The 15,164-nt window shown below is 45.3% G+C and overlaps 1 protein-coding gene across 2 annotated transcripts in view; it reads right to left on the bottom strand.

The window, feature by feature from the left end:
• The window catches only part of ADCY3 (adenylate cyclase 3), a 165,946-nt gene extending 152,950 nt beyond the window's left edge, over positions 1-12,996 (bottom strand). The window contains exon 1 of one of the 2 annotated variants that reach the window (XM_077291755.1): positions 11,315-12,996. In XM_077291755.1, the coding sequence (XP_077147870.1) occupies positions 11,315-11,998 (684 nt within the window). In that variant the 5' untranslated portion in view covers positions 11,999-12,996. The remainder of the gene's footprint in view (positions 1-11,314) is intronic. The other variant, XM_077291754.1, reaches the window with a different exon arrangement.
• Positions 12,997-15,164: the final 2,168 nt, after the last annotated feature.

Genomic DNA, 15,164 nt, shown 5'->3' on the forward strand with positions numbered 1-15,164 from the left:
TCATTTTGTGTATATTTATACTTTACTGATTTTCATAGTGTTCTCTTGTTGCCCTGTATCATTCCGTGTATTCCCCATATTGTCTAGAGTCTCAATTACCTTCCAAAAGGCTGATAATTGAATTAGCTCACTTACTGTCTGCAGCCTGACTGTATCTATGCCTCTTGATGACCAGAGAATACGACAAAGAAAGTATATAGTACAAAAACAGGGAAAATAATAAACTGTGTAACATGTAATCCCTTAAAAATTATTTTTTATTATATAAACATTATGGTATAGTATAGATCTATTCTGGATTTCACTGGAATTCGGTATTTTTAATGTTTATATAATAAAAAATAATTTTTAAGGGATTACATGATACACTTGCCTCTTGATGACCCCCTGTAGTGCCTTAATCCCCGAGGCACCTTTGTCAGGTCTGGGAGGCCTGAAAACCACCCCAACCTGTCTGACTACTCCTGGACATAAGGAGGGGGCTGGGGAGGACAGGAGCTGGGGAAGTTAGTTCCCGTGTGGTAAGGTTAGTGTGAACACAGCACGTCAGAGAGAAAGGGAAGCATATGGATTTTTTATCCTCTGTCTGCAGGATTATTGGACTCTCATCTCCTTGGACATTTTATCCTGTTACTGAACTGCATTCGTGTTCTGGACTATTGTATCCTCAGTGTGGTGGATTGTTTATGGACCTTTTAGTTTTGCCTATAATAAAGGTCTTGGAATTGTTCACACTTCCCTCGCTCTGTTGATTGTGTGGAATCGGAGAAGGACCCCGTGACAACTGGTGGCAGCAGTGGGATCAACAGAGTTTAACCCAATGCAGAACCACCCAGTACAGAAATTGGACTGTATCCAGTTTACAGGAGAGAGCCAGAGACCTGGGCCTGAACTACCAGGGACTGACTAAAGAAGCCTTAATTGACCTACTGGTGGGTGCTACCCCGCCACCTCCTCCCAGATGTCTGAAGGACAAGCACTGGAGACGAGGACCCCCACCCCAAAAAGCCAGTGGTTGGTGTAGTACAAAGAAGAGATGGCAGTTCTGGGCCCAGGCATCCCTCAGGAGTATAAGGAGGAGCCTGCCCGCCAGGCACAGCGGAGACAAGAAGCAATGGAGCTTGAAAGAGGGAGTAATGCAATGTGGAGTGTAAACCCAACGATCCGGGAGCCTGTACGGATCACCCAGACAGAGTTTAAGCCATTTGATGAGGCTTCTGGAGATGTGGAAGGGTTCTTCAAGGACTTTGAGCAGCAGTGTGCTGTGATGGAGGTGCCCCACTCTGGCTGGATGCGTTTGTTAGTGGGACTCCTGAACGGTAGCCTGGCGGAGGCTTACTGAACCATTGACTCACAGCGGAATCGGGATTATAACATTGTAAAGCGGACTATCCTGGATTACCATGCTATCACCCCAGACTCATATAGGCCCAAGTTCCGAGACCTCCCATGCACCACGGGGGATCGTTTAGGATGTATGCACATAAGATGTCCCAGGCATGTCGGAGATGGCTGGAAGCAGAAAACGCCTTTACTCTGGAAGATGTTATACAGGCGTTCCTTATAGAACAATTTCTTGCCAAGTGCCCCACAGAGGTACGGGAATGGGTCCGGGAGCGCACGCCGTGTACCGTGGATAGAGCTGCAGCCCTGGCCTATGAAGCCCTAACTATCCGACCGCAATGGAGGAGGCTTCTGGACAATGGACCATGGCCTGCTCCCACGCCCCGTCTCCCTCTGATTATATCTGCCCTTCCACCTAGTCGCAAGCCGATGACAATTACGCCTCACAATCCTGGGCCCCAACAGTTGCGACCACGACCTGGGGGTATCACAGATGGGAGATGTTATGGGTGTGAGCAACCTGGACATTTGCAGTCTGGCTGTCCCTCAAGGATTCGGAGGGAGCCCCACCTCATCCAGTTCAGCTTGTGCACTCCATCCCACCTGAGGATGAGATACCACCACCCCCACCAGAGTGGACCTCTGACCACAGCACTATAGATACCCCTCCTGGAGTGTATGGACTCCGGCCTTTGTCCTTTAGCTACCCAGAGCAACCGCAACGCCACCTGCAGGATGTCTTAATTGATGGATACAAAGTGTCAGGATTAAGAGACACGGGGGCATTCCTGACTATCGCTGATCCCCGTGTGGTTCGACCCGAGGCAATTCACCAGGGTCCGGGAATTTCCATTGTCCTGGTGGGGGGTGCCCGCAAATATATACAGCGAGCTTCTGTGCATTTGGATTATGGTTGTGGAGAAAAACTGTGTTGGATTGGAGTTATGGGAGGACTTCCTGCAGATATTCTCCTTGGGAATGACATTGGGGAGTTACAGTGCCAATTTGTGGGAGCAGTCACCCGACTACAGGCCCTTCAAGCACCACGACATCCGAAACCACACCGGGGAGCAATCTGTTTGCCTGGAAGGTACCTGGGCCTCTCACTCAAAGAACAATTGGAGGGAGATTTCACAGACATCGGAACGCCCATCATTCCCTACGTTCTAGAGTTCAGAGACCGTCTCGCCCAGCTAGCTACCTTGGCTAATGAACATCAGCGAATGGCCCAGTCCAGTCAAAAAACCTGGTAAAGCCAGGACCCGGGAATTTATGGAAGGACAACAAGTGCTCATGATTATTACAACCCCTGCCACAATACAAGTAACTATAAACAGTAGAGCAAAGTGGACTAAAGTGAGCAGGCCAGAGGTCTGTGTAGACCTCATGGCATGCTCACTTATTAGGAGGGGGGAGAGGTTGTGATGGTGTGACATGTTATGTGGGTATCATTTTGTGTATATTTATATTATACTGATTTTCATAGTGTTCTCTTGTTGCCCTGTATCATTCCGTGTATTCCCCATATTGTCTACAGTCTCAATTACCTTCCAAAAGGCTGATAATTGAATTAGCTCACTTACTGTCTGCAGCCTGACTGTATCTATGCCTCTTGATGAACCCCCTGTAGTGCCTTTAACCCCAAGGCACCTTTGCCAGGTCTGGGAGGCATGAAAACCACCCCAACCTGTCTGACTACCCCTGGAGGGGGCTGGGGAAGTCAGTTCCCATGTGGTGAGGATGGTGTGAACACAGCACATCAGAGAGAAAGGGTAGCATATGGATTTTTTATCTTCTGTCTACTGGATTATTGGACTCTCATCTCTTTGGAAATTTTATTCTGTTACTGAACTGCACTCGTGTTCTGGACTAATGTATCCTCAGTGTGGTGGATTGTTTATGGACCTTTTAGTTTTGCCTATAATAAAGGTCTTGAGATTGTTCACACTTCCCTCGCTCTGTTGATTGTGTGGTATCGAAGAAGGACCCCGTGACACTAATCCTATCCTGTGTGATACTGGCTGCGAGCTGTGTATCTAATCCTATTCTGTGTGATACTGACTGCTGAACCGTGTATCTAGAATCCTATCCTGTGAGATACTGACTGCTGAGCCGTGTATCTAATCCCATCCTGTGTGATACTGTCTGCTGAGCCGTGTATCTAATCCTATCCTGTGTGATACTGACTGCTGAGCCGTGTATCTAATCCTATCCTGTGTGATACTATCTGCTGAGCTGTGTATCTAATCCTATCCTGTGTTATACTGGCTGCTGAGCTGTGTATCTAATCCTATCCTGTGTGATACTATCTGCTGAGCTGTGTATCTAATCCTATCCTGTGTGATACTGTCTGCTGAGCTGTGTATCTAATCCTGTCCTGTGTGATACTCCCTGTCATCCCTTGCTGAGTGATGGAGGTGTGTGGGTAGGGAACTGACAATTGCTATGAGCACATTTCTGGTTGTCACTCCCCCCATGGTCCTGGATCTTTCTCCACATTTCCATACGGTGTTCCTCTGGGACCACAGGGGGCAGTAGATCCTCCTTCTATATCCCTGGGAATATCTTACTTTTAGATAGTTCTCTCTATTTCTGGAAACTTCACACTAGGCCTCCAACAGATTGGATTGTGGCCTCTTCACCCTTCCTCCAGACTCTGAGACATTGATTTCCAAGATCTAGTGTGAAGTCTCCACAATCAGTGATGGTTTGGGGAGCCATGTCATCTGCTGGTGTAGGTCCACTGTGTTTTATCAAGACCAAAGTCAGCGCAGTCGTCTACCAGGACATTTTAGAGCACTTCATGCTTCCCTCTGCCGACAAGCTTTTTGGAGATGGAAATGTCATTCTCCAGCAGGACTTGGCACCTGTCCACACTGCCAAAAGTACCAATACCTGGCTTACAAACAACAGTATCACTGGGCTTGATTGGCAGCAAACTCACCTGACCTTAACCCCATAGAGAATCTATAGAGTATTGTCAAGAGGAAGATGAGAGACACCAGACCCAACAATGCAGACAAGCTGAAGGCTGCTACCAAAGCAACCTGGGCTTCCATAACCCCTCAGCAGAGCCACAGGCTGATCGCCTCCAGGCCACGCCGCATTGATGCTGTAATTGGTGCAAAAGAAGCCTCGACCAAGTATTGAGTGCATTTACTGAACATACATTTTAGTAGGCCAATATTTCGGGTTTTTAAATAATTTTTCAAGCTGGTGTTATAAAGTATTATGACTTTTGGGTTTTCATTGGCTGTACATTAACGGAAATAAACACGTGAAATAGATCACTATGTTTATAATGACTCTATATAATATATAAGTTTCACTTTTTATATTGAAGAACTGAAATAAATTCTCTTTTTGATGATATTCTAATTTTGTGAGATGCACCTGTACAAGGCCTCTTCACCTTGCAAAACAAACAGACCCAGTAAGGCTATGTGCACACGTTCAGGAATTCTTGCAGAAAATTCCTGAGGAAAACCTGAAATTTTCTGCAAGAAATCTGCTAGAAAACCGCATGCGTTTTTTTGCGCGTTTTTACCGCGTTTTTGACGCGTTTTTGATGCGTTTTTTCCGGACATTTCCCAATGCATTTTAAGTGGGAAATCCGCAAAAAAAACACAAAATTAATGAACATGCTGCGTTTTTTACCGCGATGCGTTTTTACCGCGGAAAAAAACGCATCATGTGTACAAAAAGTGCAGAATTCATTAAAAATGATAGGATACATAATATAAGCAGATTATTTGCGGATTTATAGCGATTTTATAGGGAAAAACTGCGAAAAAACCGCAAATAATCTGCAACGTGTGAACACAGCCTTAGACAGCACCAGATGCCTTAAATTAGACAATCCAAGACCTGGACTGGAGGTAAATGAGCAGTCGATCCCATCCATCTCTTTCAGCTGCTTGTAAAACCCTGGGAAAAAACAAGGAAGGAGAACCACTGGAAAATGCTGCACACCACAAAAAGTACCAATAATATAAAAAGGCAAACTTTATTGACACAATAAAAACATTAAAAACAAGTGACGCACCACAAATCCCCACAATGATCCATGACTGTTAAAGTGGCCAAACAAGGGCAAAAACCCTGTAACATGTATATATAGAGTAAAGTGTCATATACCTGAGTAATATGCAAAAAGAAATTTATAACACATGATATAATGAACATATACTGGGTGTAGCACAGATGTCGCACAGATATATCACATACAGATGGCCCTGTATCTCTATGCCTCCTACATGAATGCAAAATATCCAAAGCGGGAAACATTTGTATATAAACCAATAGTTCAGGTGAAAGCTTGGACCCTGTCAATGGATATAGAAGGACATGGCAAAGATAGCAAATGCCCAAATGTCAACACACAGTCTGGTGGCCGTATAAGGCTTATGCTAAGTGACAATTCAAAAGGGGCAAATGCATAAAGTGCCCAGATGTAAAGGGCTATAGTGGCCACATACCCACCCTATAAGTGAGAATCCTAGGGCCAGCCAAACAGACCAGAATCAAGTAGCACCGCCAGAAGCACAACATGCAGGAAAGCAAGGATCAAAGCGGGGAGAGAGACCCCACGCGTATCGCCGTTACAAGGACGGCTTCGTAAAACCCTGACCCATAATCCAGACCCATTAAACACCTCTCAGCACTACTTGGGGAACTTCAGGTAGGGAAGCAGACAGTCCCAGTCTCGGATGCCCTTCTCCACTGCTTTCCTCAACATGGCCCTCAAAGTTTTGTCAAACCTCTCCACCAGTCCGTCCATCTCGGTACACGGAGGTTCTGAGTTGTGAAATCTGCAGTGTCTTGCATAATTCCCTCATGACCTTCTACATGAAGGGAGTCCACTGATCCATCAGCATCTCTTTCGTCAGATCGGTTTGAGAGAAGATATGGAGCAGCTCCCGAGAGATACACTTTGCGGAGGAATTTCTTAGGGGTATCGCCTCTGGATACCAGGTAGCATAATCCAGGACCACCAATATATATTGATGTCCTCGTGTGGGCTTCACCAGGGGCCCCATCAAATCCATAGCTATGCGTTAGAATTAAACCTCGATGATGGGCAACTGTACTAGAGGACTGCGGAAGTGGACCACCGGGGAGGTCATCTGGCAGGTGGGGCAGGAACGACAATAGCTCATAATTTCTCGGTAACACCCAGACCAGTAGAACCCACTCCTGGGTCTTATCTACCCGTAGATGACCACCCAACACATGGGAATAAGCCATGTCTAACACGCTGCGTCTATAGGGCCCTGACACCAATAAGTGATCTATCACCTCACCCGTTGGTTACTCTATAAAGCAGATCCCCATTCATAGTAAAATGCAGGAACTGACTGTCGTTCCCCCAGGTCCTGAGACACACCGTTCAACACTGTCACATTTTCGAACGCCCCTTTAAAAGTTAAGTCCTTGAGTTGGGCAGTTTCAAAGTTTCCCTCAGATACTTCCAGCTCAGGGATGTTGGCATCAGGGGATGCTACCTCATCCTCGTCGCCACACACAAGGGAACCTCGTATGCTACGGCCTGCACTCCTTTCTTTAGGGGTGATCTGGCTGTCGTCTGAACACCCAGGTGGCCCCATTTCCACTACAACAATGCAAAGTCCCGTCCTATTATGGGGTGCAACAAGTCCTTGACAACCCCTACTTCCTGAGACACCATGCCACAGTCCGTGCTTACACTCACCTGGGCCACAGAATAGTTCTTAGGATCCCCATGGATACACCGTACGCCCACCACCTTCTCAGATACCAGCCAATGTGGAAGAGTGGCCCTTATCAGGGGCACCAAACTTCCTTAGTCCAACAGTCCTATCACTCGCACCCTGATAACAGACAATGAGCATGCCTGAGGGCCCTCACCAGGTTGGGGGACTGCGCTGCAGGCGGGGTAGGCAAAATAGGAGCAACACCGGCCTATGACTTTTTCGGCATTTAATGTCGATAATGTCGCCAGCACGGACTTTCGGCAATACTTCCCCCACCCCTTTAGATCTTGGATGCCCCAACCCCCTTTAGGACCCCCAGTATGGAGTAGGCTGCTTTCCTAAGGAACCCTCGACACCCTGATACCTCTCGACTAGTCCAACCAGTTCATTGGAATTCCTGGGATCACCCTGGAAGACCCAAGTCTGTATTAGCCTCGGAAGGGAATGCACAAACCAGTCCATTACCACTCGCTCTACCATCTGGTCAGGGGTAGAGGACTCTGGCTGCAACCATTTTTGGACCAGGTGCAGTAGGTCAAACATTTGGGAGCGAGGAGGTTTGCCCCTGTAATACGCACAGCGGTGGACCCGCTGTGCCCTGACAGTCATCGTCACCCCCAAGTGAGCCAAAATTTCAGTTTTAAGCTTTCCATATTCCTTGGCGTCTTGCAAAGCTAAGTCATAGTAGGTCTTCTGGGGTTCCCCCGCCTGCCCATTGATCTAGAGGAAGTTTCTCCCTCAGCGACACTTTCAAAGATGGTCAAAAAGGTCTCTATGTCATCACCTGGGGTCATTTTCTGCAGGGCTCTCCTTACCACCTTCCGGATGGAAAAATCGTCCACTAACCTTAGAGTCAGAGCTGTCGCCGTGCCACGACTGGCCTCCGTGAGCAAATCAATCAGTTTCTGCTGCTGTCGGTGCTGGTCCCAATGCTGCTGCTGGAGCTGGATCTGCTGCATAAGTAGCTTACTCGTCTCCTGTTATGGCAGCTGTTGCTGCTGTAGCTGCTGGTGTTGGGCTTGCACCTGGTGTTTCAGCTGGTGCTTTGAGCTGGGCATTATATTGATGTGGTGTCCCATGGCTGTGTGTCCACTAGTTGGGCCCAGTTCTTCTCAGACCTTATCCACATGCATGTCACTTGACAAATGGTAAGGTTTTTATTATTAGCGTTAGGACCGTCCCAATTACAGTCACCTTGGAGTGGTGGGATGGCTTTCGCAATTGTTTTTTTATTAAAAACATGCTAACTAAGCAGCGTATATTATTTTCATGCACTATGCTATTTATTTACTGCAGGGTATTTAATCATTATGTTTCTGTCTTTGGGAAGTACTACTCGCCTGAACCTTGAGAAGGTCAAGATTAGGCATCTTGGAGGTCGTCAGTTCATACTACGGGCACCTCTTGGGAAGGAGGGAACTGAATCTGTGATCACTTCTGCCAAACCGCCCAGAGAGAGATCAGCCCCTGGCTCAAGAACAGCTTCAGCCAGGAAAACCAACATCCTATCACGATCCAGTTCCCTCCACTGGCTGGGAGGCGGTGATCCCGGGTTTGATCTTCCAGACACCCTCCACGAACCCCAAGAACATGGCCAAAGTCCTAGGCATTGAATATGGCCAGGGTGATTACCCCATGAAAAACTGGACAGGCAGAATCAAAGTTGTCGCCCCAAAGAGTGGACCAATGGAAGGGTTGGTCTTTGACCCTGAGGGAAAGGGTTGGCCTGTGCAAAGCTTTCCTGCTCCCGTTGCTAATCTACCTGGGCAGCGTCTGTCTTGCCAGAGCCTCTCTGGACTCGGGTCTACAGTCTGTTCTTCCAAATGTTATGGGGGAATAGACTGAACCTAGTCAAGCGGAAGGTCACTTACCGCACGAGGAGACTAGGAGGATTGGATATGGTGAAGTCCGTGGTGTTCCTAGTCAACGCCTTTTTGAAAGTTAACGTGGCAAACCTCAGGAAAGAGAGGGCTCCTCCGTGGGTATTCTCCTGTAGTGGATGGTTTCAGCCTATCTCCCGGGAATGGGAGACAGGGGGAAGATTGAAGGATCTTCCCACACCGGGTGGCCCATCTCTGGAGGGGTTTCTCCTTCGGGGCGCCTTAGTCCATTAATACTCCTATATCCTGGTGGTGGGCCGATGTCTTTACACCATCGATTTTTGTTTTGTATTTCTGCCTCCTGAAATAGGAGGTTTGCAGACATAGACCTTGAGTGGTGAGTACGTAGGTTGTGCTCTGTAATGTTGGCTTTATGTCTGTGTATATATTGTATATATTGTGTATAATAGAGGGTCTTGGTTAGGTTGGGTGGGGGGATTGGGGGGTTCAACAGCGCTGATAACAGACTGATCTGGCCTGGCCAGGCCCCGCCTGGGGAAAAACTTTGGGGCTTGATCCTAACTTGGAGAATCCTGAACTTTGCGGCCAGAGCTGGACCAGGGGTGGCAGGATAGTTAGTATAGATGTATGTTTTAAATATAGTAAAAAGAAAATTAAAAATAAATAAATAAAAATAAATAAAATAAATGTTAATTATAGATAAATTAAATAAATAAATTATATGTTAATTTTGTATATTGTGTTGTATTTAGGTTTGTTGTAGGGTGAATGTGGTGGTGTAAGGGGGTGGCTGTCAGGTATCGTAGTTGTGTCATGTGATGTGTCTATATATAATAAAAAAGACCTACACTCTATTACTCCCTGTTATCAGCCATTACTGGAGGAGGTGACTGTAGGACAGGAGACCACACTCTATTACTCCCTGTTATCAGCCATCTCAAGCTATGGCTGTATTATTTAATAGCATTCGCAGACTGTCCCCCATGATCACTACTTTTTGCCTCAAATCTCTAGCGTTGGGAACCATTTTTATACACTTGTACCACAGGACGGACGCTCCTCTTATAATGCTCCAGCACTATTATAAGCTCAGGAAATATAATATACAGGTCCGAAATACAGGGGGCGCTCTATAATGGAAGTGCACTGTTACCGGGGGTCATTTTGATATGTGAAATGTAGCCCTCTTTCTTGTATGTACCCAATGACTGACGTCCATGGGCTCGTTAGGAACGAATATGGGGGAATATTTTCTAAATATACCCTCGTAGGGGAATAACTTAGAAATACAAGACAAATCAAAGGTTTCTGAAATCTTATAGAGAAATAAAAAAAATATACAACGAAAGATAAAAATTAACAACAAAAACTTAAATAAAATAAAAATACTTAAAAAAAGAAAAATAACAAATGAAAAGGAAATTTTAAAAAATAAAACATTAAAAAAAAGACAAAATATATTTCATAAAATTTAATAAAAATATTGCAACAGGTCTCAACCTGATTCTGACTCACCAATTGCTGCCAACATCTTCAATCAATCCTCGCATGACAAAATGACCAAAAATGTCCCAAATTTTATTTTTTTCCTGTATCGTAGATTCATAAGTGACAAAAATCCACATAGAAGATCCCAACACTTCAACAGCTCGAAAATAATGCTATTATAATCAATGCTCTACTTATTACACCCCCATATTTAAAATTGCTTAAAAACTTAAGGGGCTCTTGGTGCTCGCATGTGTAACGCCATACATACGTCATACTCATACCTCCTAATATTCGCTAAGAAACAATTCAGATTATTACTGATAATTGTGGAAACTCTGACCTCTGGGGGGGAGCAGAATTGGCTGTATACATCTGATTTATCAACATCTATACAAAGAGAATCCTCGTGGGCGGGGCTTACGTAATGCAATAACTGCCCACAAGGAGTGAATTTTGACAGTAGCTATTTTTTTGCCCCTTTACGTTACCATAATTTTCGTGTCCTTTATATTCATGAATCTATATTAAGGGAAACCCCCTTCATCTCCCCCTGGAAGTATGTCAAGAAAGTGTATGGAAGAGAATATGGGGCCCTTAGAGCTATGTCAATACATTTTATTCAAGTGAACACAGGAAATGCTCACAGTTTGTGCTACGCTATTGGCCCCATTTTGGGCCGAATTTGTCAACATGGAGGACGTAAAATGATTCTGGATACCCTTATACCTATCATGGTCCATGGATGTACTAGTAAGTAAAGGCCCCTGGGATTAGAGTTTGTGGCCCAACCATAATACAAAGTTTTGGACATCCTTGGTGTCAACTTTGCATCATTCATGGTGCTTCGATTTCCCACCCCGCAGTGAGTCCATCAGAATTTCCAGTTGGCATCAGCCGGGCACTTACCTGGCGTAATAGCGCGTTCGTATCCATTGAACCCTGTTGCTGTTGGGCGATGGTGACTCCCAGCACTAACGTGTGTATCCCGCAGGACACGGTGGTGATCAGGACAATGGGGGTGAGGCGCAGGGGCAACGTGATGAAGAACGAGAACACAAAAAAAGCCTGCCAGCCGACCGTGTCACTGGCCTCGTGAAAACGGGCAAAGTTAAGGCCAAGGTAAGAAAAAATCTGAGCAGCAATCAATATCCAAAGGATGTAGGGGACAAACTTGCGGGAGATGCGGTCCGGTAGTAACCCAAACTTGCATAGGACAAACAGAAGAAGGTGCGCCAACAGCCCGACGGCGGCCACCAACGTCGATGCCAACTTATCTTGGGTGTACACCACAGCGCACATCACGATGACGTAGCAATCAAAAAGAGCGGCAAAGACCACCAGGACCAGCAACGTCTCATGGCGCTGCCGGCGGAAATAGGTCTGATAGAGGTTCTCCAATGACTCCGGAGCAAACGTCAGCCGCATAAACCTCGGCAAGCAGAGGCAGCAGCCCGAGCTTCGGACTGTCACTTCATGTGTCCGCCCCACACCATGCTCCGGGTCTGAGGGCAAGCTGACCGAATAGTCCGCCGAATACTCGGCTGAGTACTCGGGCTCCGAAAAGGCCCGGTTCCTGGGCATCTTTGCCATAAATGATATCGCCGGTAGGTTGCCTTCCGTAAGAACTCAGGACTTCTCAGACCAGAGATTGTAGGTTCATGGCTTACTCAACCATGGCCGACACTCATCTTCTTTAGGTTATGCTCCTCTTTCCTTCGAGTCCATGCCAACGTCTTCAGGCCCCAAAACCGGTTTCCAGATTAGTGGAGATACCTGGCCACATCCATAGGTATCCAGGAAAGCCTCCAAAGAAGGTCCTCAATGCCAGGCCAGATGTTTCTTCAATAGAAGGACATGGACAAGAGACCCACGACCACCACCTCCAAAACCAAGACCCCTACCAGATCCTCCAGGACAGGTGCATGGTGGGTTCCTCAGCAGGATGAAGATGCGGGGATCTTCTCGTGATCATATGTTCTCCTCTCGTCTTTGCTCGGTTTTCCCCCCCCGTGTGCAATCTGTTGTTTTGTTTTTTTTTAATCAAAGAACAGGATGTAATTCCTCCCAAAGCCTGGATCTTGTGTCCTCAATCAGGCACGACTCGTGACAGGAGCCCAAGGAAAATAATCAGCATGTTCAGACCCCACCACGTATGGGCGAACATCCCTCCGCAGCTTAATAGGGAATTAGGATCAAAAATGCAACAGTGGATGGAAGGCGAGGAAATGGGAGAAGAAGGCGATGGATTCCAGGGACGGGATCCACTCACAGGCGGACATTGGGATCCTTCTCCATAAGGCAGGAGAGCCGTCTCTGTGATTTACCCTCTCCTGGGAATCACACAAAGGAGAGGAACAGGCAGATGTCACAGCCTTGCATCCAGCTGTCTCTTAGGCAAAGCTCCTTTTTTGGGGGGGATATGTTGCTGTCTTTTCTTGAAGAGCAGGACTCTGTAGTTCAGTCTGGAGACAGGGACAGCTCTGTGCACAAAAATCCTTGCAGGGATCCCTGCTTTAGGTTTGGCATTTACATCACATCCATCTTTCCTGCTGCTGCTGCTGTTACTGCTGCTGCATCCTGCAACAACCTCCCCCCTTCTTGCTCCTCCAGTCTCATGTCTTGTGGGGTGGATAATGGATTCCATCGCCACCTGCTGGACACCGGTGAAACTACAAGTAGAAACATGAGGTCACTGTACGCCACCTGGTGGACATAGCTGGAATTAGGGGAAGAAGAGAATGCTGCTATCAGAGGGACTGACCCATCCTGCTTTATTATAACATAGGGGCCATGTTCCAGTTATCGCTCTTTATTATAACATACATTAAAATAATTACACTAAGCCCTTCCTGTTTAAAAAAAAATCTTATTTCTGGTCTTTCTTTTTTTTTTTTTTTTTATCTCAACATTCTTCCAAAAGTCATAACTTTTTAATTTTTCCTTTTTTTATTATAATTTTTTTTTTTATAATATAATACTTTATAATAAAATGTGCGGTACAATGAATAAAAAATACAAATTCTGCCATTTTGCTGGGAGTTTTTTTGCATTTATTGTGTGAGAAAATTGGTATCTTTTTTCTCCAGAGCAGTGCGAACATGGAGATAACAAACATTATTATTATTATTATTTTTTAATATTATTTTAGTGGCTTTAAAAAAAAAAGAACTTTGTAAAAAAAAAAAAAAAAAATTCGCTTTGTATTGCCACTTTTTTATTTTTCTGCCGATCGAGTTTATTGCTACCATTTAAGAGCACATATACATTTTTGATCGCTTTTCATTGCACTTTTTTGGGGAGGTGCAGTGAGCAAAAAAAATGGAATTTTTTAATTTTAATTTTTTGCAGCATTTATCGTATAAGTTAATGATGTTGTATTTTCATAGATTGGACTTTTACAGATGTGGTAATGGCAAAATATACTTATTTTTTTATAGGGTGCGATTTTTCTTTAATATATTTTTTAATTTTTGTATTACTTTTCACTTTAGTATTGCAATATATAGTGCAAATATTGGTTTTCTGGACGGTTAAAATATTTACCCTAAGATATAATACTTTTGTCTAGAATAATTAATCAATTTTTTGCATCGTTCCCCTTACTGGAGTAACTCTGCGATTTTTTTTAAATTTCGTGCAACGCTTTGGAAAATTCCGCGCAAATAACTATTTGCCATTGGTTTTTTTCAGCGCTTTTAGACACCATAAAGGTTAATACAAGTATCAAAGACTGACCGTCACGTACAAACAGAGAACAGGTGTGAACAGGCGCAAGCGAAGAGTAAACATCTGCAACTATAAGTAACAAATAAAGCTGCACTTTGTAGCGCTATAGCATGCAAACATGAAATATATGAAATTGGAATTGCATTATTGCTCTAGAAAATAGGAAAAAACAAAGATACTAAGGGCATAAATTGGTTATTTCATTTGTGCCCAGCAGCCACGACAAGGCGATCCTCTTTACTGGGAACCTGCCTAACATGATTCCTCTCCTAGGCGGAATCCTACATTTGTATGGGTAGATAGCATCCTGCTGTGACTAAAACCGCCATATGCTGATGGGTGGAGGGCTCTGTCAGAATTGGCCCTAAATGCCCTAAATATCTTAGTTTATGCCCCTGTTCATACCTGTTCTCTGGAAGTGACGGATAGTCTTTAATATTTGCATACAAAGGCTCTCTGATAGTGACGTAATGTGTCACGATAGGAGGCACTGCACATTGAGGGACCGGAGGAAGGAGGCGAGTGGAATGTTTTGGCGGTTGTTTTGTGCAGAGACAGAATGGGGAACAAGTATACCAGAAAGGGGCCCAGGATGGGAGACATATATACTGTAAAGGGGCCCAGGATGGGAGACATATATACTGTAAAGGGGCCCAGGATGGGAGACATATATACCAGAAAGGGGTCCAGGATGGGAGACATATATACTGTAAAGGGGCCCAGGATGGGAGACATATATACCAGAAAGGGGCCCGGGATGGGAGACATATATACTGTAAAGGGGCCCGGGATGGGAGACATATATACTGTAAAGGGGCCCGGGATGGGAGACATATATACTGTAAAGGGGCCCAGGATGGGAGACATATATACTGTAAAGGGGCCCAGGATGGGAGACATATATACCAGAAAGGGGCCCGGGATGGGAGACATATATACTGTAAAGGGGCCCAGGATGGGAGACATATATACTGTAAAGGGGCCCAGGATGGGAGACATATATACTGTAAAGGGGCCCAGGATGGGAGAC

The sequence above is a fragment of the Ranitomeya variabilis genome, chromosome 2 (assembly GCF_051348905.1).
Source record: "Ranitomeya variabilis isolate aRanVar5 chromosome 2, aRanVar5.hap1, whole genome shotgun sequence".
Taxonomy (NCBI): domain Eukaryota; kingdom Metazoa; phylum Chordata; class Amphibia; order Anura; family Dendrobatidae; genus Ranitomeya; species Ranitomeya variabilis.